General features: G+C 37.3%; 1 protein-coding gene across 1 annotated transcript; it reads left to right on the forward strand.

The window, feature by feature from the left end:
- On the forward strand, positions 1 to 26411 carry LOC113057327 (vesicle transport protein SFT2A-like). Its single transcript, XM_026224677.1, has 8 exons — positions 1 to 157; positions 1079 to 1165; positions 3132 to 3217; positions 13673 to 13754; positions 14565 to 14600; positions 14711 to 14769; positions 17999 to 18028; positions 25943 to 26411. The coding sequence occupies exons 1-8, from the start codon at positions 92 to 94 to the stop codon at positions 25980 to 25982; spliced, it is 486 nt and encodes a 161-aa protein (XP_026080462.1). The 5' UTR covers positions 1 to 91; the 3' UTR covers positions 25983 to 26411.
- Positions 26412 to 26988: the final 577 nt, after the last annotated feature.

A 26988-nucleotide genomic window follows, 5' to 3' on the forward strand; every position in this document is an offset into this window, starting at 1 on the left:
GGCTTATCGGAACACGGTTGTGTGTCAATGCTGAACTTCGAGGAAGTGTCAAATAATATCAACTGAGCACTGTTTCACCCGACGAGCTGCGATGGACAAGTTGCGCCGTGTATTAAGTGGAGGAGACGATAATGAAGAAGTGGGACTTACATCACAGGTATAAGGAGAACGTGTGTTTATTTTGCAATGTGTCTTCGTCTGTAATTGATAGGACATTCCCTTGTGATGTTTTACTTTCAGTTTTTACAAAAGTGCTATGATACAGTAGGCTAGATGTAGCAGAAGTTAATTCCAAGGTAATAGAAGTATACCATATTTATACAGCATGGTACTCCAGTGTCCTTCAAAAATACTATGTTATTTAATGACAGTCATGACAGTGTTAATGTCAAACATCATGTTAGTGTCATATCACAAACCATAGTATTACCATGGAACTTTTTAGTCAGTGTAGTGTTGCTCATTTTTAACCGTGCTGATATTCAATTTAGTCTTTCTTCTGTTTATTTGCATATAATTTTTATGTGTTAATGATATTTGTTAACATTGCTGATTTTTCATGCTTCCTGAGGGGAAGGATCATGTGAGGTAAGGTCATGACCTCCGGATGTTATTTAGTTTCTGCAAGCCAATCTGAAAAGTCTGAATCTGGGCTTGAAACACTGTTGCAGACCTTACTTGTTTTTCCATTTACACCATGTTTTACTGTAGGGTTAATATTATGAGGTATCACATTTTATGTGATCCCTTTAAGATTCATCATGCTTTAAAATCAAACTGTGAGCTCTACAGTGCTGCTGTGATGTGTTTTGTTTAGTTATGTACACTAATTCTGTTAATCTTAACAGTTTATGATGTGATGCATGTATGGTTGTCATGTGAAGTTTTATAGGGAAAAGCATGAACCGTAGTCCATTTTCTTCCTGTCTTGTTCTTGTTCCTGTGGGTCTGTGCAAATATATATACGTCAGAGCCCTTTTAATGAATCAGATACAGTCATTAGCAAGTTAAAAGCATGAACTCTTGGTATTCATGGGGCATTATGAACCATGTGACATCCTGTAATTGTTCTCTGTAGATCATGGACAGCACATCACTCAGTTTCGGCACACGGGTGAAGTGGTTTATCATTTGTTTCGCTGGAGGGGTCCTGTGCTCAATACTCGTGAGTTAACTTTCCTCATTATTTCCCAGTAAGGTTTTATCTGTCCAACAATTTGCAGCCTAGTTTATTTCTAAGACACTTAGTCATCTGTTGTTACGTTACTCTTTAAGGAATAGTTAACCCCATAACTACTGTACCATAGAGACAAGTACCACTCAATTATAAGAAATGACCAAAATGTTTTCTTTAATTTGATGTTTGACAATATTTTACATTTTACTTTAACTTGACATTTATGAAGGCCAAATTATCACCCTAATTTTAGATATTTGACACACACTTATAGATACATACATACATATGCACACACACATATATATATATATATATATATATATATATACACACACACACACACACACACACACACACACATGTATATGTGTGTGTGTGTGTGTGTGTTTGCACTCATCAGTAATGTCAAAATGATTAAGATGGTCAATCAAATCGAGAAGGCGTGCTTTACTGCTCACAGAAACTGTGCAAATTCCAACCCATTTATTTGTTTTTACCAGAGAAAAAGAGTGCGGGGTAAGAGGAACATTTCAGAGTGTTAAAATTAAACCATAGTCTTTTAAGTCATTCCTATCTTTCAGTTGAACGTGATGAGACAGAGGTTTTTTCTATTTTTATTATTCATACAAATGAGATCGAATGAGTACACATTTTAAAATAAAAATAGTATTTGTAGAGAGTTAAAAATGTATTACAAAATGTCTTAAATATGTTCTTTTATAGTTCTTTCTTTTCTTTTTATTTATTTCCCTAAATCATTTAAATCATTGATTTGTTTAATTCCTTTAAAATAAAAACATCACTGCGATTTTTAGTCTTTTAAATGAAAAGATATACCCCTTACAAAAAAAGAGGTCCCCTAAATGTTCATGATGTGTTTGGTCCACCCAAAACTTAATTGAATTTCTCACCCTCGAGATGTTATTATTTAGACTAATAGGCTTATCTTCCCCATAAATCTCATTCATACTCGAGTTCATTTAAAAATTATGAAATGCTACTAAGCACCATAGATTATTGCATGTCACATAAGCGCTTACCATGCAACGCATATGCACAGTTTAATTGAGAAGTTTGAATAACAGGTTCGATTTTTGTGTTTTTTACAAAAAAAAAGGTAATTGATAGCAAAACCCCATCGCTTTTTGCAGTGCAACACATGTGAAACCATGATAACAAATGTGTGAATTGGGTGCCTAACCCTGTTCTTCTTCCCCCTGCAAATTGCCTTCAGTTGGTGTGACAGCACATTACTGATAACACTTACAGCAGCAAGCGTACACTATGCATGTATTCTGATGTACATCATGCCAGGGAGGAGTTTTTAAAAACTATAACATCTGTGTATATTAGAAATCTACTAAGAATCACATTGACACCAATTTCTGGACGGGTTGTAATAAAAACTCGAGCTCCATTTAGCATACCACTTTATATTTTTGTTATCGTGTGCGACAACATTCAGTTTAAAATGTGAAAGTGAAAGTGAAAGTGACATACAGCCAAGAATGGTGACCCATACTCAGAATTCGTGCTCTGCATTTAACCCATCCAAAGTGCACACACACACACACACACACTGTGAACACACACCTGGAGCAGTGTGCATCATTTTTGCTGTGGTGCCTGGGGGCATTTGAGTCATGGTATTGTCTGCCTGAGACTCAAACCCACAACCTTAGGGTTAGGAGTCAAACTCTCTAACCATTAGGCCACGACTTCCCCCATATCAAATAAAGTACAATAAGTACACTATTTGGGGCCACTGTATATTTTATGCACGGAAAAGCTTTGTAACACCACTAGGTGGCAGGGCTGCTTAATTTGTTCATGTTCAAACTTTGAGTCTGTTAGTGGATTAATCAAACTGGGTTTCTTTTAGCACAGACACGTTGTTTCAGAGAAATATTTGAAAATGTACTTACAAGTCTTATTACATCTTCTGAAACAGGGAACTGGACTCCTCTTCTTGCCCAAAGTTGGTGTTAAGTTGTTTGCTGTATTCTACACGCTTGGAAATATTGCAGCAATTTCAAGGTAAGTGTAATTATGGCTTGGTGTTGGGCATGCATGCAATCGAACAGTCTCATAAATGTTGATTCAGTGTCATTATTCTGGATGTGTGATTAGATTTACTGTATATTAAGTGCTTTATAGTTTTGACATTAAATTTCTATATGTAACCGGTAAGAGGCACAAATCCTACATTTTTATTGTGAATATTATTAAGTTTGCTACATAATGTTATCAAACATAAAATCAATAATTAGTCAAAAGAACATTTTGCAGATATAAAATATTAGTGTTATTGCCTGGACGTCATGCAGGCTCAAACTATCGACCCAGCTAACACAATTATTGAAGCAATCACGTTTTCTTTGATTTAATATACATTTATCAGTGACTACAACATGTAGTCTCAAACTGGTCAACCTATTGATTATATGTTTTTTGCTAAAACTAGAAACCTGATATACTTGTTTTTCCTGCATGTATGCAGTAAAAACATTTTTTGCAATGAAAAACAACAACAACAACAGCAGTCAGCTGACATTTGCTACATAATAGAATTATATATACATTGGGTACGGAAAGTATTCAGACCCCCTTACATTTTCACTCTTTCTTCTATTGCAGCCATTTGCTAAAGTAATTTTAAGTTAATTTTTTTTCTCATTAATTTACACACTGCACCCCATATTGACAGGAAAAAAAAAACAGAATTGTTGTCATTTTTGCACATTTATTAAAAAAGAAAAACTGAAATATCACATGGTCCTAAGTATTCAGACCCTTTGCTCAGTATTTAGTAGAAGCACCCTTTTGATCTAATAAAGGCCATGAGTCTTTTTGGGAAAGATGAAACAAGTTTTTCACACCTGGATTTGGGGATCCTCTGCCGTTCCTCCTTGAAAATCCTCCAGTTCTGTCAGGTTGGCTGGTAAACGTTGGTGGACAGCCACTTTCAGATCTCTCCAGAGATGCTCAATTGGGTTTTAGTCAGGGCTCTGGCTGGGGCATTCGAGAACAGTCACGGAGTTGTTGTGAAGCCACTGCGTCGTTATTTTAGCTGTGTGCTAAGGGTCATTGTCTTGTTGGAAGGTGACCCTTCGGCCCAGTCTGAGGTCCTGAGCCCTCTGGAGAAGGTTTCCGTCCAGGATATCCCTGTACTGCCACCACCATTCTTCACTGTTGGGACTGTATTGGACAGGTGATGAGCAGTGCCTGGTTTTCTCCACACATAACGCTTAGAACTAAGGCCAAAAGTTCTATCTTGGTGTCATCAGACCAGAGAATGCTTCAGGTGTTTTTTAGCAAACTCCATGGGGGCTTTCATGTGTCTTGCACTGAGGAGAGGCTTCCGTCGGGCCACTCTGCCATAAAGCCCGACTGGTGGAGAGCTGCAGTGATGGTTGACTTTCTACAACTTTCTCCCATCTCCCTACTGCATTTCTGGAGCTCAGCCATCATCTTTGGGTTCTTCTTTACCTCTCTCACCAAGGCTCTTCTCCCCTGATAGCTCTGTTTTATATATATATATATATATATATATATATATGTATGTATGTATGTGTATGTATATATATATATATACATACATATATATACATATATATATATATATATATATATATATATATATATAAAAAAATTTTCATATTCTGTGAGCAGAAGAACAAAATTAACTGCCCCTCACCCTTAATATCAATGTTTAATATTGACCTCGACATCAGGAAATTGTTCATGCCTGAAGGCATGATTGCATGAAGAGGATTAGTCCTCTAAAACCCATCTATTTGGTGTGGTTTCATAACTTTTTGCTTTGTCAATGCACCAGCTCAGAGGATGGCAATATAACACTCTTTTTCAAGTTTTCAAAGTCTTGTAAGTTCCCTTCAAAGATGTTCTCTTGCTCCCATAGGCACGCATTGTCTTTTAAGTAGGGCATCAAAGTTTGTTCTCCTCAATTTACAGTGTCTTTGGGTTGCCATGTGGCAAGATGTTCTGTTCTCAAAGATTGAAACGGGTCTGTCTGGTTCTCTGAAATCACCAGCAGACTGAATGTTCTCAGTAATCAATACAATATTTGAAATGCACGATTGAATTGTCTTTACATGGTCTAGGATTGAATAAATTGATGATTCATTTGTCAGTGTTTAGTGATAGGTCTTGGTAACTTTCCAAAAGGAAAGATATAAAGCACTAAGAAAGAAGAAACCAGGTCTTTTTGCTTGATTTATCCCTGACCCTTAGTTACACTTTGAGAATGAACAATAGCCAAAATTAATCCAGGCCAGATTATTCCTGCTGGTCGTGGTTCACACCATGGCCGCTGTCAGCATTTTTAAGGGGTCATATGATGCGATTTCAAGTTTTCCTTTCTTTTTGGAGTGTTATAAGCTCTTGGTGCATGAAGAAAATCTGTAAAATTGAAAAGACTAAAGTCTCAAACCCAAAGAGATATTCTTTATAAAAGTTAAGACTCGTCCACGCCTTCCTAAAACCCTCCTCGTTTAAACATGCCCCCATGTGTCCACGTCATGATGTGGGTAGATTTGCATAATGCCACCCAAATGTTCACGCAAAGAAACTAGCTGTTACTTTCATGTCGTGGAGACGCGATTTCATTGTGAAAGCAAAACTACTTTGTTTGGCCTTCCAAAAGAGGACACAACTAGAACTCAGTGCTTAAGTTGTATTTACAACACTGTTCCAGAATAGTTCAATTGAAATATACAATACAGATGTGTGCAGCGCATTTCATGGAGGACTTTTCTCTGATCCTGGGAGAGAAGACTACAGTGCTGCTGTTCTGACTCTCAGTCTGTAAGTACTTTTACATATGTAAAGGATTAGCAATTGATGATTCAAACGTGAGTTTTGAGCAGTGTAGAGCAGCTGTTCTCAATTCCAGTCCTCGCGCCCCCCTGCTCTGCACATTTTGTATGTTTCTCTTATCACTTTAGACGTTTGTTCTATTCAAACGGAAATGCCCTGCAAAGTTTACATCACTGGATATTCAATCCAATCAAAGTGCACTGAAGTGTGTGAAATGTGAATTTGAATTGTATTTATTTACAGAGCTATATGATGTCACACGTGTCCAAGTGTGAAAACGTTACGCAGCACAAATCTGTGAATGAATTTTCCAAAGTGAGGTAAACTTCAGTAGATTTTCCCTGCTCCGGAAGTAGGGAGCAATGAACACTGTGTAGGGACCATGTCAATGGGAACACAGTTCATGTACAGAGCTTACTTCTAATGAGCAGATTATCTGAATCTGGGCCTGTATTCACAAAACAAGAGAAATCTTACCACTAAGAGTTCTCCAAAATAGCAGTAAAAGATTTTAGCTAAGAGTTGCTTAAAACCTATTCATATTCATAATATTTTAGTAAGAAATAGACAGAAGTCTTAAACTAAAAGTAAGGGCGGGGTTGATCTCGTTGCTATGCATGATGTCTGCATGCTTACTAACTATGCACACAGTGATTGGCTGATAGTTTCTGTCAGAGATTTATTCATAGAAATATTGTAGAGTGCAATATTATGTTGCCACATTCAAATAAAGATTTTAAAATGCAGGCAAAGTGTTTATAATTAAACAAGTAGACTTTATATTCAGCTAATTGTCAGCCTCTTATTTGTATGCTTCTCATAAACAATTAGTCAATATGCATTAGGGCTGCCCTCGACTAAAGATATTTCTCGTCGACAAGAAGTAGTTCATTTTAAGCATTAGTCGACTGTTAGTCGCAATTTTATTAATAAACCATATAAATCATAATAATGAGCCTTTAATTGTCTAAATAGCCTAATAAGCACTCAAGAGCACACAAAAAAGGCTTGCAACAGCGCACAGGCAAGTACATAATAATTATGAATTTGATAGGGAAAAACACCACATTACAATTTATTGTAACATTGTAATTTATTGTTTATTGTTTATTATTTGGAATGCACTAGTTCTTTCTGTTTTTGGTTTAAGAGATGAAGTCTGCAACATTGATGCATTAATTTTATCTGTATGACCAAAAATGAAAGTATTTTAAGAGCAAATGATCGCAACAGCCTTTTAATAAGAAGAATAACCATGGCTGATAGTAAGACATGCAAACATAAAAGAAATTCAAACTGGACACGACAACAGCTACTGTAAATATTAAGGATATAATAAAACATTTGGAGTTGGGATAACCTCTAAACCAAAGCCAATAACTTTTTAAAAGCTCATTATGGTCAAATGTTTCTTAAATGTTCATATCACAGATTTAGGAGCTAGAAATACTCTTAGTCCTAAATTTAGGACTGACACGCCCACTATTTTTAAGATTTTCTCCTAAATCTGCAAGTTAGGAACTACTTTTAGCCTTAAGATGTTTTGTGAATATGGGCCAAAGTTTGTTAACAGAGAGACATTTAAAATATGCAGAGCTTTGGGGTGCGAGGACTAGAAGTAGAGCTTGTTGTTTGTCATTTCTCCGATCAAAAATGCAGTTTTATATTTGCAACGCAATACGTAAAAAAACAGTATAAGTCATTATAATCCTTAATTATGTCTCCACTGGATGCAACCAATGGCTCGTTTATAATGGATTATATAGTTTTTTTTTTTCTTGCCGTGCCAGTGTTCTGACACATCACAGTATGACAAGGGGAGTAACATTTCCATCACTCGTTTGAGGCATTCGGCCAATCACAACACACTGGTTAGCTAGCCAACCAGAACACACCTCTGTTTTCAGACCATTGAGCTTTGTAAAAAAAACTGTGCATTTCAGAAAGGTGGGGCATAGAAGAGAAACAAAAATGTACAGTATGTGGAAAATAATGTGTTTTTTTTTTGTGTTTTTTTTACCTTAAACCGCGTAAACAAATTTCATCACACCAAATCCGTAAGAAAATATATATTTTTACCAACATCATATGACCCCTTTAATGTCATGAATAATAATAATAAAATAAAAAAAATCTTCTACATAAAATGTATTTTTCCCCCTTTGATTTTGGGATAAAATACTTACTACCTGACATTTTTTGGTTGTAAATGAAGCGTAATGTAGCTAAAAGTCCAGGAAAGCATGACATTGCAGTCACTTATTTCCATTCGTGATGCAGGAACCAGGAAGAGACCCAGTTAGTAACCAGGGCAGTGAGATGGAAAAGTGACCCAGAAGAATTCTGCCAGACTGCACCTTTGCATATCCAGAGATAGATTTTTACTTTGAAGAACTCAAGCCTATGAGAAATCATTAAACTGAGCCATTTGGCCACTTCAGTAAAGATCTGAGCAGGTTTGATCAGTAACCAGACGCTGTCCTTAATCACAGACTTGTCCTGACAGAGCTACAGAGGTGAAGTCTTTAGAGTGAAGGGTCATGCTGTCTGGGTTACCTGCTTTGAATACACAACATTGGTTCTGGGCATGGTAGCAGTTTGGAAATCTACTGGCATGACATTGTAGTAGGTGGGTGAGTGTGATTTTACCAAGTACAATATGTTCCTGGATCAATATCCTTGTCAATCCTGGAACAACATTCTAATCAACCAATTACAATCGAGATATAACTTTTCAAGAAATATCTGCTTTAGGCTTAAAATCAGGGTTCGGTTCTTCTACACTCTTGTTAATCAGCCATCATTTCCAACCTATTTAAAAAATACATTATGGGTAGGGTTAGGTTTAGGGGCAGGGATTGGGTTAAGTTTATATTTTTGGATAATAATGTTGATCCAGGATCATCAAAAGATGTTGATCCAAGAACATTTCTTACTTGACAAAGTCACTGCAACCGTAGTTGGTACTAGCATCAGGAAACCTCATTTAAAGGCCATGACCCAGACTGAAGAGATGATGTAGATCAGGGGTGGTGAACATTGATCCTGGAGGGCTTGTGTCCCTGCAGAGTTTAGCTCCAACCCTGAAAAAAAAAAAAATCTACCTGTATCTTGAAGACCTTGATTAGCTTGTTCAGGTGTGTTTGATTAGGGTTGGAGTCAAACTCTGCAGGGACACAGGCCCTCCAGGATCAACGTTCCCCACCCCTGATGTAGATCATGCTGTTTATTTACTACTCTGCATTTACATTTAGAAGACCTGGTGATAATTTTACAAAATAGCATTTTCTTTTTTGCAATATAGTAATGAGAATGATGTTTGAGTTGTTTTGGGTGTTTTGTATTAGGAACAGATTTTTGGTGTGTGTGTGCACTCAATTTTTGTAAAAAAATCCTAAAAACCGGTTTTATTTTCTTGAAGATAAATATTATTTCTTATTTCTTTTGAAAAATTATCTGAGCATATTCTTGACTTGTGAATTCAGATTGTTCATTTCTCAGTCTTTGTTTTTGGCATGTAGCTTGAAGTAATTCATACGGTAGTGGACAAGCAAGCCCTCTTTTCTTCTGTAGACGGTTAGGCAGCGTTTGAAAATGTCAGATTATATCCGCCCTCGATGCCTGCTCTCGTAGGAGAGAGAATGACATCATGGCTGGCTCATGCATTAGTGTTTCTATGATCTAATGAATGTCCTGGTTAAGGTTCCTTGAGTAATGCAGGGGAGATGGGTTCAGCCCCTTGGGACCTGAGCACAGACCATCTACTCTCAGTGAGTCTGGAGTCCTTCTTCCCCATTGTGATACTAACTGATTTGGCCGATGTCTCGCATCATAAATTAATAATAAAAAAAGTTATATAGATTTAGGAATTATGCTAATTGGTGCCTTTGGTGACTTCAAATCACTCAAGTGAAAATCAATTCAGTTTTGCTTTTGTGAATTCGGGAGATTTAAAATGTGTAGCTTCTACCAAGAGCATTGCAATATTCATGATAAATTTGTGATAAAATTGCCAACCAATCAGCAAACAGCAGCTGACTGTGATCCCAGCAGTCTATGATATAAACAGATAGTTTGGCCTTAACAAGGCCTTAACGTTACACCTGATAAGGATGTTGCCAGATTGGAAATGTCCAAGTATCGTACCAGAAGTTAACAATTATCGTATTTGGAAGAAAATTATTACATTTACATAACTACATTTTGACATGACCTGCAAATTACCAATAGGAGTATGGTTGGATGGAAGCAGTGCGACAAAAATACTATCCCATAACTTTGCACAATAATCTGACAATAAATGTGGCACACCCAGATTTTCATTTGCACACCCAGAGTCTCTTTTCTGGCTACACTACTGGTTTCAATTTGTCTGTTTCGTTTCCTAGACATCAGATGATCCTTCATTGAGAGATCTTTGTAATGGTCTGAACTCTATTTCAGTGATTAGACTAATATTCAAACATCTGATTCAAATAAATAAGTAATGATTAAATGATTAAACATCATTATTTCTCATGTTTATAGTTTTCCTAAATCACTTTTTCTTGATTTAATTTTTTTCTCAAAACAGTAGGTTCAGATCTCTGAACAAGGCAAGCCAAGTCACCTTTATTTATATAGCGCTTTAAACAAAATGCATTGTGTCAAAGCAACTGAACAACATTCATTAGGAAAACATTGTGTCAATAATGCAAAATGACAGTTAAAGGCAGTTCATCATTGAATTCAGTGATATCATCTCTGTTCAGTTTAAATAGTGTCTGTGCATTTATTTGTCAGTGATATCGCTGTAGATGAAGTGACCCCAACTAAGCAAGTCAGAGGCGATGGTGGCAAGGAACCGAAACTCCATCGGTGACAGAATGGAGAATAAAACCTTGGGAGAAACCAGGCTCAGTTGGGGGGTCAGTTCTCCTCTGACCAGACGAAACCAGTAGTTCAATTCCAGGCTGCAGCAAAGTCAGATTGTGCAGAAGAATCATCTGTTTCCTTTGGTCTTGTCCTGGTGGTCCTCTGAGACAAGGTCTTTACAGGGGATCTGTATCTGGGGCTCTAGTTGTCCTGGTCTCCGCTGTCTTTCAGGGATGTAGAGGTCCTCTGTAGGTGCTGATCCACCATCTGGTCTGGATACGTACTGGATCCGGGTGACTGCAGTGACTCTCTGATCTGGATACAGACTGGATCTGGAGGCTACGGTGACCTCAGAACAAGAGAGAAACAGACAAATATTAGCGTAGCTGCCATTCTTCTTTTGATGTAGCAAGTACATCAGCTATACAATCTTTGATAGGGAGCCAGTGCAGTGTGGACAGGACTGGGCTAATATGGTCATACTTCCTGGTTCTAGTAAGAACTCTTGCTGCTGCATTTTGGACTAGCTGTAGTTTGTTTACTAAGCATGCAGAACAACCACCCAAAGCATTACAATAATCTAACCTTGAGTTCATAAATGCATTGATTAACATTTCTGCATTTGACAATGAGGGCATAGGCCGTAATGTAGATATATTTTTGAGATGGAAAAATGCAGTTTTACAAATGCTAGAAACGTGGCTTTCTAAGGAAAGATTGCGATCAAGTAGCACACCTAGGTTCCTAAATGATGACGAATAATTGACAGAGCAGCAGCCATCAAGTCTTAGACAGTGTTCTAGATTATTACATGCAGAGTTTTTAGGCCCTGTAAATAACACCTCTGTTTTTTTCAGAATTTAGCAATAAGAAATTACTCGTCATCCAGTTGTTTATATCGACTATGCATTCTATTAGTTTTTCAAATTGGTGTGTTTAACCGGGCTGAAATATAGATCTGAGTATCATCAGCATAACAGTGAAAGCTAACACCATGTTCCTGATGATATCTCCCAAGGGTAACATATAAAGCGTGAAGATTAGCGGCCCTAGTACTGAGCCTTGAGGTACTCCATACTGCACTTGTCATCGATATGATACCTCTTCATTCACTGCTACGAACTGATGGCGGTCATATAAGTACGATTTAAACCATGCTATTGCACTTCCATTAATGCCAACAAGGTGTTCAAGTCTATGCAAAAGAATGTTGTGGTCTTTTGTGTCAAACGCAGCACTAAGATCCAATAGAATTAATAGAGAGATACAACCATGATCAGATGATAAGAGCAGGTCATTTGTAACTCTAAGGAGAGCAGTCTTAGTACTATGATACTTAAAAATAGTCAGAAGAGGACCTATGACTTCTGGAAGCACCTCTTTTAGGAGCTTAGATGGTATAGGGTCTAACATACATGTTGTTGGTTTTGATGATTTAACAAGTTTATACAATTCTTCCTCTCCTATGGTAGAGAATGAGTGGAACTGTTCCTCAGGGGGTCTATAGTGCACTGTCTGATGCGATACTGTAGCTGACGGCTGAATGGTTACAATTTTATCTCTAATAGTATCGATTTTAGAAGTAAAGTAGTTCATAAAGTCATTACTGCTGTGGTGTTGCGAAAGGTCAACACTTGTTGAGGCTTTATGTTTCGTTAATTTAGCCTCTGTATTGAATAAATATCTGGGGTTTTTATCATTAACATTTGTTTCTCTGGATAATGTTATATGAAGCACCATTACTTCAAACGACTTATACTTGAAGCCTGCCATCTGAGAAATCCCGTTGTTATAAATTGAAGCAACACCTCCCCCTTTGCGGCTCATGTTTATAACCGTAATCTTGGGGGGTGGACTCATTTTAAATAATGTAATCATCAGGTTTTAGCCAGGTTTCTGTCAAACAGAGCACATCTAAATTATGATCAGTAATCATATTATTTACAAAAAGTGTTTTTGTAGAAATGGATCTGATATTCAATAAGCCAATCTTTATCATTTGTTTATCCATATTGCATCTGTTTTTTATTTGTTGAACATCAATCAAATTGTTAATCTTAACTTGGTTTGGACGTTTTTTTTATTTTGTATTTTCTAGTTCGGGGAACAGACACCGTTTCTATAGTGTGATATCTAGGTGAAGGGGTCTCTATGTGCTGAGAATTAACTGACCTCTGTGACGTGAGGCAGCTAGCAGATGGTCGGTTTAATAGTCTGTCTGCTTCCTGACCTGGGCCCCAGTTAGTCAAGTATGTTATCAACAATGAATTACTTGTTCGCATCAGATTTGAATTTCTTATTAATATACGCAAGAAGCACGTTTTGGAGAGTACAATTAAGTGCATAAAAAAGTACAACTGCCAACAATTTTCACAATAACTCAATGCACATTACTTTATGAGCCAACTTGATGCATTAAATCTCAGTTGAATCTTATCAACTTCTGAACATTCTTTCATCATGTGAGCCATCACATGCAAAAGGATTCGGTTATCAGACATACATGTATATTAAAGAAATATCGTAGAATGTTTTCGGTTTACATGTTACACTACATACAACTTTGTTGCATACTTTATAGTATTTTAGTATTTTACTTACAGTTGACATCTGTATAGAAATAAGTTTGGAGAAAATGCATGAAAGTGGGAATTTCTTCAACATTTTGTTTTCCTAAGTGATTATTGGCTGCTTAATGACTGATTAATGCACCTAATGAGCACCTTTTGGTGTTTACTGTGAGTGATGGGTACATATGCCTTGTGAATTTAGCTCATTCTGTGTGTCTATTCTTCACAGCACCTGTTTCCTGATGGGCCCATTCAAACAGCTGAAGCGAATGTTCGAGCCCACCAGGCTCATAGCCACTATTATAATGCTGGTAAGAAAGCCTCTGGCCCGCCACACTGCGTCACCACTGGAGAACTAATGAGAAAAGACATTTTGGAAAGGCGAATTAAACCTTGTAGCAGAACAGTTGACTCATTCTTATTAGATATTCTCCTTATTAGATGTTCTTTTTACCTTGTCATTATATTAGATACAAAATGTCAAACCAAGTGCATTTAAGAAAATAACAATCCAAGAAAGACACTGTTGAGTTATATGAGAAGATGAAACTAGCTTAGCTACATAGGCAACAGTTAGCATGGGATATTACAGATATGCACATGCATACAGGCTAGCAGGGCAGAAGGAATGCTTCAGCCTTTTACAGTCACAAATCTGGAGGCTCTTAAAGGGACTACGAGGCATTAAGAGATTCAAAGGACTGTTGTTGTAATCCAGAAAAATCACTGTGTGACACTTTCACATATAATCTCTTTTGGGTCTGAATCTGTTCACACTTGCTCCATCACAACGCAATAAGAAGCTTGTTGTAACCAGACTATCAAAGGATTGCTACATATTTCTATGCAGAATTATGATTGGCACCTTCTTATAATGTTATTGATGATTGCCATTCTCATTCAAGTCAAAATATAACTAGTTATTTAATTACTCTGGATTACTATAAAGAGAATAATAGGCGTTTGACTCCCTAATATCTCATTGTCTGGAGTAATCCCAGATTGTTTATCTCACCAGCTGTTAATAGAATAATTGTTTCTCCATATATACAAACATAAACATTTATGAAAAATATGTTTCTATGCCATGGTTTGTTAAGATGCGTTTGCTTTCCCTCCAGCTATTCCTTGTGTTGACATTATGTGCAGTGTTTTGGGTAAGCTTTTTTAAACCGGTTTATTTCTGATATTTGGTTGACTGTTCACTTGAATGTATATTATACATATTTTATATGTTACATACAAACATATCTTTGTTGCCTTGCAGTGGGACAAAAAGGGTCTGGCGATCATCTTCTGCATTTTGCAATTTTTGGCTATGACATGGTAAGTTATAGGCTGTCAATCATCATTAAAAATATATATACATATATATTTATAAGATAAGTTTCAGATAATAAAAAATTATTATTGTTTGAAGCAAACAAAAAAAATATATAATTTTTTTTTTATCTCTTTTGTTTCTGTTTGTTCTTCGTATACTTTTGTATTTTTAGTGTAATTGAAAGTAACAAGAAAAGGTTTTGATTTTCAAAATAAAACAGCTTGACAAAACCTTGAATTAATTTAATAATTAATGTTATTGTTATTATTTATTTATTAATTTTTTTTAAATAAGTGAATGAATGAGTGATGTTTCAATAAAACATTTTACAAGAATGGGTGGATAAAACTTTATTGAAAGTATGGAATTTACGATTCTTTTTACTACATTGTTAAGAAAAAAATAAATCTTCTCCCCTATAATTACAGATTCTCTGATTTAAAAATATATATATATTTATGTTCTTTCAAAAGTCTGTTTATGAAATAATATATTTATGAGTGTTTTAGTTATAATTTATTCTGTACAAATCACATTTAATTTAGTTAAGCCTAGCCTTCTGACTTTTCATCTAAAGATAAAGTCTCATTGTACTTGTGATACCATGATTTAAGTGATATTGTGTATCTGTATGAGTGTTTCATGAAGCTTATCCTGGAATTGAACTACTAGGCCAAATGCTAATTCATGCTAGCAGCTAAAGACCTGAGCATGTTCTGCAGTGCTGTGCCCAGGGTACCTAAAACAAATCTTCCCTGGAACCCTGCTGCAAGAGCATCTAATAATGTAGACTGATTACCTGTTAATTAAACCGTGCATGCGATTTGTCACCAGTGTCTGGCTGCGCGGGTTTAGAGGCAGGTGGTTGAGTCCTTGGCAAGGTGAGGAAGTTGGCCAAAAATAGGAGCATGATGGGAATGAGTGATGTGACTAATAAGAGCAGTGATTATATACTGTAGGTAGAATATTGTAGGTGTAACTGATGGAAGATATCGATCATTAAGAATAAAGTTAGACATTCTGATAAGAAACTAACAAGAAAAAATTCAAGCATTTTATAATTAATTTGCAGGCAAAAAACAAAACAAAAATTGGATTGCGGTGAATCCATGTGAACAACTGTGAACCATGTGATTTTGCTTGCAAATTCTGCAAAATAGCAGAAAATGTGACCATACCTTTAGGTTTAGATATTTTAACCAACCCAACACACTATTAAACTTAAGCAAGGCAAGTCACCATAATTTATATAGTGCTTTTTACAATGCAGATTGTGCCAAAGCAGCTTTATAGTATTAAACAGGGAAATAGCGTGCCATTATCCTCTGGCAGGATGAAACCAGCAGTTTAATTCCAGACTGTCTTAAAGTCAGATTGTGCAGAGGACTCATCTGGTTCCCGTGGTCTAGTCCTGATGCCCTTCTAGATTACGTATTCTGTAGTGGAGATCTGTCTTTGGAGCACTTCGAGTTGACATGGTCTCCGTTAGGGTTGGGCCGATAGACAAAGCCATCGTCCAGTGCCCTAATCCCGCCCCACCACCGATGTCTTTGTCCATCATTATATTTCACTGTAGACATCGCACCAATTTGGTAGACATCGCCCAACCCTAGTCTCTGCTGACATTCAGGACTGTTTAAGCCAAATTTAAAATGTGTGGCTTGTGCTATTTCTGTTCTAAGCAATCAAACTATTTTCATCTCCTGGATGTTAAAGCAGGTGAAAAAGAGAATCGTAGACCTATACTGAAGGAGGGCCATATCTAGAAACTACAATAGAGAAACTACCCTAGCAACCACATCCATTTGAACGTATATTTGTTCACGCTTTGACTTATATGACCCAAGAATGATAGGTAGAGAGAGATGGGCAGATGTGCAGTATTCCCTTGCCACTGGTGGAACTGGGCAGCAGAAATAATCTGATCCTCTAAGCGTGTCCTGGACCCTTCACGTGGCCACGAGTAGCGCACAGGTGCAGAACCGGTTGGACGAGAATCTACACTTCACTACTCTGAAACAAGCTCTTCGAGATGAGATAGGAATGTTTTGTGTTTGTGGAGTGATTTTTATTTGCTATATTAAATCTACATTTCTTTACTTTATATGCATTCCACATGGTTTTCCTCTGTTAGAACTAGAAAAGATGTTCAAAACGAACTTCGGCTGTTGCTTTGACAAAGCTATGCCTGAACATTTAAGAAAAGTTTCAATAGGCCTTAAGCTTTGAAGGTTTTGTTATATTTTACACAGCATTTCTTGTATGCTGAGTCAGAGGAAGAGAGCAAACACTGTATGTGTGTGTGTGTGTGTGTGTGAGAGAGAGAGAGAGTGTGAGGATGGCCGTTTGAGGGCTCCTGGCTGCCCAGTTTTTCACACGTCAATGGGCCAGATTTTATTGGCCGTGTAATTGCCGTCAGTTTCACTGTGAGGACATTCTCTTCCTTCTCACTGTGACACAGACCACCGCCAGCCTTCCTCTGACTGCAGTCACTCTGGCAACCGCTTTTACCGCATGTATGAAGAGGATACCGGGAAATCTGTAGGGAGGATTCCCTGATGCTAGACATTTCTGAGAAGCTGTCAGTGCATTCACATTTCAGTTGAAGTCAGTTGTGTGTAACGAAATCCCTAATTAGTTGTTTAATCAGCTGAAACATGGGGTTTATATTGGGATATATTTTAGACTGTATATTCGTTATACTTTGTATTGTTGTACATTCTGTCTGTCTGTCTGTGTGTGTGTGTGTGTGTGTGTGTGTTTGTGTCTGTCTTATAAGTGTATTTATATAATTTATATATAAATGCATAGATTGTATTTATTTGCATGTAAATGTAATTAAATGTAATTTTATTTAACTAGGATACACAACATTTATCAAAAGTGGCAGTAAAGGCATTTATTTGTTATATGTTACAAAATATTACTGAAATACATAATATTTTTATTTCTAATTACTATTATTTTTTTTTAATTATTATTATTTTATCTCAAATGTTGGTCAAATAAATGTAGCATTGGTGAGCATAAAAGCCTGAACACTTGAACTCGCAGGGAAAGCACATCTACTATTACGTCATTTCATTACTTTTACTTTAAAAGCAAGCTGTAACTGGCATCTCTGACGTACTTATGGATTTACTCCTTTATTTTCAGATTGTTGTGTTTTTGAATCCGCCAAGCGTTTAATGGGACATTAGATATTAACACTGTGTGTTTGTGTGTTTTTAGGTACAGCATCTCCTACATTCCATTTGCACGGTAAGTAAACACCTCCTCACATGTCTTCTTCAAAATTGATTAGATTTTTTTCCTACATTTTTTTTTTTAAACCCTTAGTAACATTTTGTTAACTTAATAATGTTATTATTCAGAAAATGAAATATCACAGAAGAAATGATTTAATAAGCCATGTCGATGTTGTAAAATAAGGCAATGACAGGCAGTTCATTCCAGAGATTTTACCACATTGAAGTGTGCAGTGTTGCCTGGCAACTGTAAAAGTTCAACAGGTAAAACACAGAAACAATATTTGCACTGTTATTGCAGTCCTGCAGCTAGTTAAGTCTGATGGTGTGGCCTTGGTTGTGTGGGCTCTACCTGTCATGTGCAACACCAAAGTTAAAACTGTAGTTTACCAGTTTAAATACCAGTTAACTTTGGTGGAAGCTAGGAGTTTGTCTCCAAATGGCAGCGTGTCAGACAGTGACACCGTCTCTCTCGGTTCATGTTTGCTGGGTGGGATTGGGTTGTGTACACATGGGGAGCTGATTCTCTGAATGAAAACATGTTGTTATTTACTCATGGGCTTGCCTTCACCATATGGCACTAATCCCCCGCTGGAGCCGCTCTCCCGGTGCCATGCAGACAGCTGCTTGTTTATCCACTGCAATCCTGAGCTCAGTAAAGTTCTTTATCTGAGACCTTTATAAAGACATTTAAAGGGTATTTTGCTTATCCATATCTGTTTCTTGTTTTGAGTTTTATTGTGGCAACCTACACTCAGGAAAAAAGCTGTCACTGGGGTGCTACAGTACCTTTCAAAAGGTATATTTAACGTAGCTTTTAGGGACTAATATGTGCCTTTACGGTACCAATAATGAAACTTTTTAGGAACAAAGGTGTACCTTTAGAAAAGGTACCGCAACAGTTACTTTTTTTTTTTTTTTTTTGAGAGTATACTGAGACTGATTAAAAGTATGTATGCTCTTACCTGTTGAAAGTTTGTTACATCTTGGATAGGCAATTTTAGTTAATATCAATCCTTTATAAATCTTTTTTATAAGCATGTATGTCATGACTTCTAAAAGGGAGCCCTATAAATAGAGAGTAATTCATCCAAACTACTAATTCCGTCACGGTTTGCTTACTTTCAATACTTTTTTTCTTTTTTCTTTTTTTTTCTGTGGAGCACTAAGAGAAGAAATTCAGAAAAAAATGTTTGTGCTGCTCTTTTTCATACAATGGAGTGAATAGGCCACAAAAAGATCCAAAAAAGACGATAAAAGTACAATAATCGTACTGTTAGGGGGGCTGTATGGCATCCTTTTTGACTGTACTAAAGAAAAAAAATCCCATAATATGTTTGTGGATATTTAGAAAACATGGCAAGGTCACGTGCTTTTTTTTTTTTTTTTTTTTTTTTTTTTCAGAAAACAATGCTATAGCCAGTTATTCTTCTTTAAAATTCGCGTTCCGTGTTGGAATGTCTGTTTTTATTTTGGTCTGTGTGACTCCACCCACTGCCAATTTACCGAATTGAAATGCCAGATGGTGGAAAACACAGCATATTGTAGCCATGGAATCCAGCAAACAAACTGGGTCACAGATCACCGGTTCTACCCTAAAAAGAAACTTCTATGGCATACCATACAGTATGAAGCACCGTTCGCACCAAGAACGGAAACTATAGAGATAATGATATTAGAGTCTACACCAGCGAATGATATCGTCTGTTTAATCTCAGCGCAGGATGGATTCTGATTGAATGTCAATGTTTGTATCGTTCTTCAGTTGAAAATGATTCCAAAGATATTGTTTCTCTTTGCCCTTATATTTGTAGTGTGGACATTCTTTATTATTGAGAATGATTTTTAGAACTATATATTAATCATTATCCTATATAGTTATCGTCCTAAATGTGACCGTGGCTTTTATACTCAATATGGCATCCAGCGTGGGTGCTGAGTCTGAGTACGAGGTGCGGGAGAAACAACTCTCTCCAATATTTTGTATTTGGACAATAGTGTAACTGCAGTGGAGAGGAAGGTTATCAGTGATTAATGAATAAAAAAAAAGAGCAGCCATGGAAATTCTACAAAATGTCCTATTTTGTGTTCCATTGAATGCCATGAGAATGAGTAAATTACAACAGAAAGCAACAAGAAGAAAAATGTGGTGTAGAAAATTGCAAGTGGAAATCATGAAAAGGGGTGGTGCAACACATTAATGTAAAAAATAGCCTGTGGTAACACTAGAAACTAAACAAAAGGCATCGTAAACAGCTTACAACACACAAAGTATTCAAGGGGCTTCGACTGGAATGTCAAGCATCATTGGATTTCTAACTAGAAAATAATCTTTGTAACATATAGCATCTCTTGCTGAACCAGACAACCCCCTCCTTTCCTGACAGAGGTAATGGTGCATGTTTCTGATGGATTCTGACAGCAAGGATGCCCCATCCCCCCAAACTTACGCCCTGCCTGCTTCAGAAAACAGTTCTTTGCCAAAGATTCCCTCTGTATTCCACCTGCTGCTTTAGTTTCATTCGCAGACCAAACCCTTGACTCATCTTTCCATTTTTCTGTAGATAGTTCATCTTTGGATGCCCCTCTCACACTTGTTTCATTGATGATCGTTTTCCTAGAAATAGCCGCACACTTTGACAAGCTCAGTAATGCTGTTGATGGGTGACTGGGAATCATGGGTTAGGGCTCATTTCATTGTGTTTTTGCTGGATTAGCATGAGCTGTTTATCCCACTGATCTGTTTTGAACATTGGGCTGTGCACATGTTTTTTTCATGAGCATGCTGCATATCTGCAATCTAATATTGTGATGCTTTTAATGCGCTTTTTATTTGGCCATTAGGAAGTCCATGTCATTAGATCCAAAGTCCATGTCATTAGATTAAATTCACTGTTCTTTGTCTCTCCAGTATGAGAGTGTTAAGATGTTTACACAGTGATTTAAACCGTTCATCCATATCTTGTTTGAATTCTGTATGAATTTGTTCTGTGAAACAAATCCAAAAAAGAGTGCCATGATTTATTTATTTGGTCTATAATGAAAGTTTGGATCACAACAATGTTTATAATCTTTACAAATATTTTTGTATTTGTGTGTGTGTTTCATGGTGCAAATTATAAATTCTAATCATTTCCTTGTACAGTTTTGAAATGGATGAATAATTGATTTCAGTTGATTCAAAACATTTTTTTGATAAGTACAGTGATGGCCAAAATAATTAGAACACTAGTATTTTTTACCAACTACTTTTACTGCAGTGTCAGTAGGAAATATCAGTTTACATTTCCAAACATAAATTTTGGCCATTAATTGTAATAATCCATTCAGGTTTTTGTTTGCACAAGGACCCTGTCAACAGCCAGTGCTCCACAAAAACACACAGGGGCCACAGTATAAAAGGGTGCCGGGAATACACATCATCCTCTATTTCATCTTCAGGAATATTTAGTTTGAAGCATGCATTTCCGGTAAGAACAGTTTCTCTTCTTTACCATGGCAAGCACTAGTAAGGTGTTTAAGAAGTGTGTGGATCCGTGTCCTCAATATTTGACACCTTATGACACACAATCTTTTTTTTTTTTTTTTTTTTTTTTTTTTTTGCGCCAGTGTGAGCTTTTTTTTTCTATGAAAAAACTCCGCTCTCATTCGTCTCTCTTTTCGGGCTAAGAGGGACAGCCATTGGCCCCCATGGTTCAGGACCCTCGGTTGCTGAGGCACTGAGGAAAATGAGATTGTGGGGATCTTAGATAGACCTGGCTGATGAGTTAAAAAAATGGTCTTTCCCTTTCGCGCTCATCAATCAAGGACTAGAGTGAGCTGCTGGACGACGATGGTCTGATCCAGCAGCTAATGCTTTGCTGGCTCAAAGCCAGGATGAGCAGGGGATGTCAGATGAGGACGGAGTCCTCCCAATCCTCCTGCCTCGTGTATGATGAACTGCTTGAGCTTATGCAGCCATGCCACGGAGAGGCTTGAATTGCCATTGAAGCAGGCCAAGAAAGTGATGCCTCAACGAGTGTTTCCTTTTCAGCCTTAGCCCCACCAGCTTTCAAGAATGAGAATTATTCCTTTCTAGCCGTGAGTCTTCCATTTCTTCCCGATCTCCACAAAAAGGCTTAGAAAAATACATTCTCGTCTTGCATCCATAGATTTCAGCATACTAGTTATGCCATCATTGAGGGGATATGTGATAATGGTTATGAGATCATTACACTATATGCTGGCCTGCTATCTCTATATGGTGGAGTCATCTTCTCTTAAGGCTCCCTCCCTGCCGTCCAAACCCCTTCAGGATACATCTCGTTTGAATGGCAGGTCAGGCTGCAGCCTCGTCGCACACCATGGTGGTGATTCAGGTTCATCTGCTTAAAGACCTGGATAAAGGTCAGGGTCTTTCCCCTGATAAGTTGGCTGAGTTGCGCTGCACCACAGACCTTGCACTCCATGCAAGTAACCATTGGCAGATCCCTGGCAGCCATGGTAGTTACAGAGAGACATCTGTAGGTGAATCTGATGGATATCAGGTTGAAAGAGAGAGGCTTTCTTCTTGATGTGCTGGTTTCCCCTTGTGAGCTTTTTGAAACTTCTGTTGAGATGGTGGTCGAGAAGTTTAAGGAAGCCAAGATGTGTTGGCTACCTTCAAATTCTTCATACCACGAAGGTCTAAGTTTGAGCCCAGACCAAAAAGGGGTCCTGGCCCATCTCGATCTAAGGATCAGACGCAGACTCAGAAGACTAGTGTGGCAACTCGCGTCCCTCCCCTAGAGGACGTAGTGTCTCGTTCCCTTCTCAGGGAACCATGGTTATATATACGTAACCTGAGAAAATTTCTGTGAGGAGCACTGGCTGCTGTCATGTATACAGTCAGGTCCATATATATATTTGGACACTGACACAATTTTCATATTTTCAGCTCTGTATACCTCCAGAATAGATTTAAAATGAAACCATCATGATGAATTTGAAGTCCAGGCTTTAAGCTTTAAATCAATGGGTTGTAAAAAATATAAGATGCTTAGAAATGACAACTAAACTTTATACACAGTCAGTCACCCCTTTTTTTCAGAGTTTCAAATGTAATTTGACAGAAATATAATCTTATATATATAAATATTAATATTTTGTTGAGAATCCTTTGCAGGCAATGATTGACATAAGTCTTGAACTCATGGACATCACCAAAGACTGGGTTTCCTCCTTTGTGTGGCTTTGCCAGGCCTTTACTGCAGCTGACTTCAGTTATTGTTTGCTTTTGGTTCTTTCTGCCTTTAGTTTTGTCTTCAGCAATTAAAAGGCTTGTTAAATCAGGTTGAGGTCAGGAGAATGACTTGGCTATTGCAGAATATTCCTCTTTTATTACTTTCAAAAGCTCCTGGATTGCTTTTGCTGTAAGTTTAGGATCATCGTCTATTTCTACTATGAAGTACCATCCAATCATCTTTGCTCCCTTTGACTGAATCCGGGCAGAGGGGATATCCCTGTACACTTCAGAATGCTTCCAGTGCTTCTGTCTTCTGTCATGTCATCAATAAACACCAGTAACCCAGTATCACTGGAAGCCATGCATGCTCATGCCATCACACTGCTCCACCATGTTTCACAGATGATGTTGTATGCTTTGGATCATGACTTGGTCAATGCCTTCTCCTTACTTGAAGGGTCACATGATCTCCCTGAAGTCTTCTTGTGATTGTAGACTTTGACAGTGACACACTTACCTCCTGGAGAGTGTTCTTCTCTTGGCTGGATGTTGTGAAAGGGTTGTTCTGTACCATGGAGAGGACTCTCCAGTCATCCACCACTGTTGTCCTCCATGGACATCCAGGCCTTTGTATGTTGCTGAGCTCACCAGTGCCGCCTTTTTTTCTCAGATGGTACCAAACTGTTCGTTTGGCCACTCCTAACGTTCCTCTCTGATGGATTTTTGTTTTTGAAGACTAACATTTGTCTGTTTCACTTGCATGGAGAGATCTTTTGAATGCATGATGTGGGTTCACAGCAATTAAATTATTTTTTTAGGTATTTGAGTACTTCGACTTAAATAAAATTCAAATAAGTTAAGCTTTACAGTTTTTATTTGTTAATGTTAATTCAAGTAATAAAAATAAAGGTTTAATTATATATATATATATATATATATATATATATATATATATATATTATTTTTTGTGTAATAATAAGTAATAGCAAATGTTTTTACTTTCAGTTTAATCCTTGTTTGTGTGAAATGTCTTGCTGACTGTAAACAAAACTTTTCCACTTTTTTTTTGTTTTGTTTTTTCACCATTTGAGATCGAAATATTGACACTGAAAATATTAGCCTGACAAATATGTTTAGCCACATCAGCCCAGCCCTAATATGCAGCTCAAGGTCTTGTATCCCTGCTTGAAATAATGGATCCTTTGAGTAAAACATGTAAAGAATATATAAATGAAATAATAAGAAAATAAAGTTTATTGCCCAGCCTTAATATCTACCCCTCCTTCTCTGTATAGTACTTATGTGGAACAATATAACACATTTATATTTGTGGGAATAATATGCTAAAAACAATCCCTTAATGTCTCTACTTTTGTATTAGCCCCAAATGTTTTTTTGCTCTCTGGCTTATTCAGCTTTTATTTCTATTTTATTTTTTGTGAAGGAAATCCGCTCGCTGCGCTGTAGAGCCAGGGCTTCCGTTGCTCCAATATTTCATCAGACAGCACGGGGAGTCAATCATCATTTATTTATGTGCTGTATGTGCAGAGCTTTTAAGGCCAAGCTCTAAACAGTCTCCTGATCGCACGGCTGTGTGGGTGCGTGTAATGCAGGAGGGATGAGTAACAGATCTGCAGACGTTCGTCAGTCTCCCTCCCTATTCTCTCGTTCTTTTTCTCTCTGATTCTCTGCTCTTTCTTTTAACCTTGACTGCTTTCACGCCTCCTCCACTTCCTGTGAATTTTGAGCATGACCAAGTCTGCATAGCAACACATTTAGAGAGGGTGATAGAGGCAGAGGCGGAGGAGAGAAGAAAAAGGGTGGATGCTGAAGCGAGGAAGGCACCGTGACCTTGTTCTGCTGTTGCCTTGGAGACCGTGATGGTTACCTCATCGTTTAGCTCCATATCAGGACTGAACGACGTCACTAAAATATATATTTCAGCCTAATAATTTCATCTTAATATTTATTATGCATTTGCTGTTGTGTCCTAATAAGACAGGACCGTCATTTTCGAGCAAAAAGCCATTATTGTTGTGTGTGTGTGTGTGTGTGTGTGGTCTATATTTTTAATTTAAGCATTTTACAGAAATTGCTTACTGTCCTTGTAACAGAAGTTTAAATCTGATACATAAAAGATCAAAGAAATGTGCCTAGAAACAGAAATAAAAACCGATACAATTTTTGATTTGAATATTTATAAATGTTGAAATTAAGATTAATAAATGCTTTAGAGCTATTTTTTATTATCTTAACTAATGCAATTGACAAATATGAACAAATGGAACCTTACTGTAAGCGTTACCAAATCTTTTACTAAATCTTTACTAAAATCTTTCACTAAAACGACTGCCCCAAATAGTGCATTACAGTCATCAAAATCTATAACCCTCACTCCACAAGGGGGTTGGTCATACGATGGATTCCCGCCAAAACACAATAAAATATGCAAGAGCTCTGTCTAACTACAACAAAGAAAAGAAATCGTTCAAAACAAGCCAGGTTTTTTTTTTTTCTCCTCAGAACAAAGAATTAAATTGAATGTTAAGGTAATAAAGCGCATTAACATGCAGCTGTGAGTTTATTTGGGATTAGGTCTGGTTTTCATAATCAGTATTTTCATTATCCATCTGTTTCTCTGGATTATGCCTGTGACCCCCCCCCCCATCCATACGTTTGTCGAGTCATCAGCTGTAAGCATAAATGTCTTTTTTGTTTTCACAGGGATGCTGTTATTAAGTGTTTCACCTCCTGTTTGAGCTAAACTCTCCAGTATTTCATCTGACGACCAGACCTGCAGAGTAAATACGAAAAAAAAAAAAGTTTGTTTTTCCCTTCGATCTCCAAGCCACGCTGTCCTCCGTGACCTTAAAACCTTTGCTCTTTTGTCTTAATATAATAATTTTAAATGAACATTGTGTAATATTAAGGGTGAATATGTCATATCTGCATTTATTACTAGCCTTACTTTTTTTTTTCTAAGGTTTTTTTGATATTTTTATTTTGTGTGTGGCAGATAAATGCTTAATAGAGGATATACTGTGAGTAAAAAAGTGCCTTGTTATTAAATGTGATTTTTATGAATGAATACTACTGTTCACTTTTGTACAGAAAAAAAACTGCATTTCTACCAAAGCAATTCTACCTTTCCGTATGATACCATACACCAAATGAATAAATGCAATCCTCAAAATGTGTTCTTTCATTGGTTTGTGATGTTATGTGTCTGTTTAACAGAGAGTTAACGTGTCAGATGTTATAATCTTCTGACTGATGTGTTCAGAATAATAATGTTGGTTGTTTGAGCCCAGGGCACCTCAGACATCTGTCTCACCACACACTCCGAGTCTCTGGAGATCAGCTGAGGGTGTTCCATCCGTATAACCTGCGCTTTCTTTTGTGCTCGAGAATCTACTGTATGTTTCTGTTTAATACACCTATACCATGGACAGGTTTGTTCCTTGCCTCCGAGCCTCACGTGTTCTTCACATGACCTAATAACCTGGAGTCTGTTTTTAGACCACCTCAGCAAGGAGACTGTGGTTCCACAGATGCGGTTTCCATGACAACTGTGGGAGGGCTCTGTGTTCTTGAGCATCCCTCCTCCACCGCACACTTCTGTGCACAATGCTGATCACGTGGCAGTAATTACCTTGGTGGGATCGTGGGTATAACTGTGGATAGACCCTCCAGCCTATGGCTGAGAAGATGCTTTAGATTTCACACTCCAAAAAACACAAAGTGAGAATATGTAGGCCATTTCACATCGG

Source organism: Carassius auratus, chromosome 38 (assembly GCF_003368295.1).
Source record: "Carassius auratus strain Wakin chromosome 38, ASM336829v1, whole genome shotgun sequence".
NCBI classification, from domain to species: Eukaryota; Metazoa; Chordata; class Actinopteri; order Cypriniformes; family Cyprinidae; genus Carassius; species Carassius auratus.

Coding starts and splice junctions, on each gene's coding strand:
- LOC113057327 (XM_026224677.1), top strand. CDS start 92: ATGGACAAGTTGCGCCGTGTATTAAGTGGAGGAGACGATAATGAAGAA. Junction 158..1,078: donor AAGTGGGACTTACATCACAG/GTATAAGGAGAA, acceptor TGTTCTCTGTAG/ATCATGGACAGCACATCACT. Junction 1,166..3,131: donor GGGTCCTGTGCTCAATACTC/GTGAGTTAACTT, acceptor CTTCTGAAACAG/GGAACTGGACTCCTCTTCTT.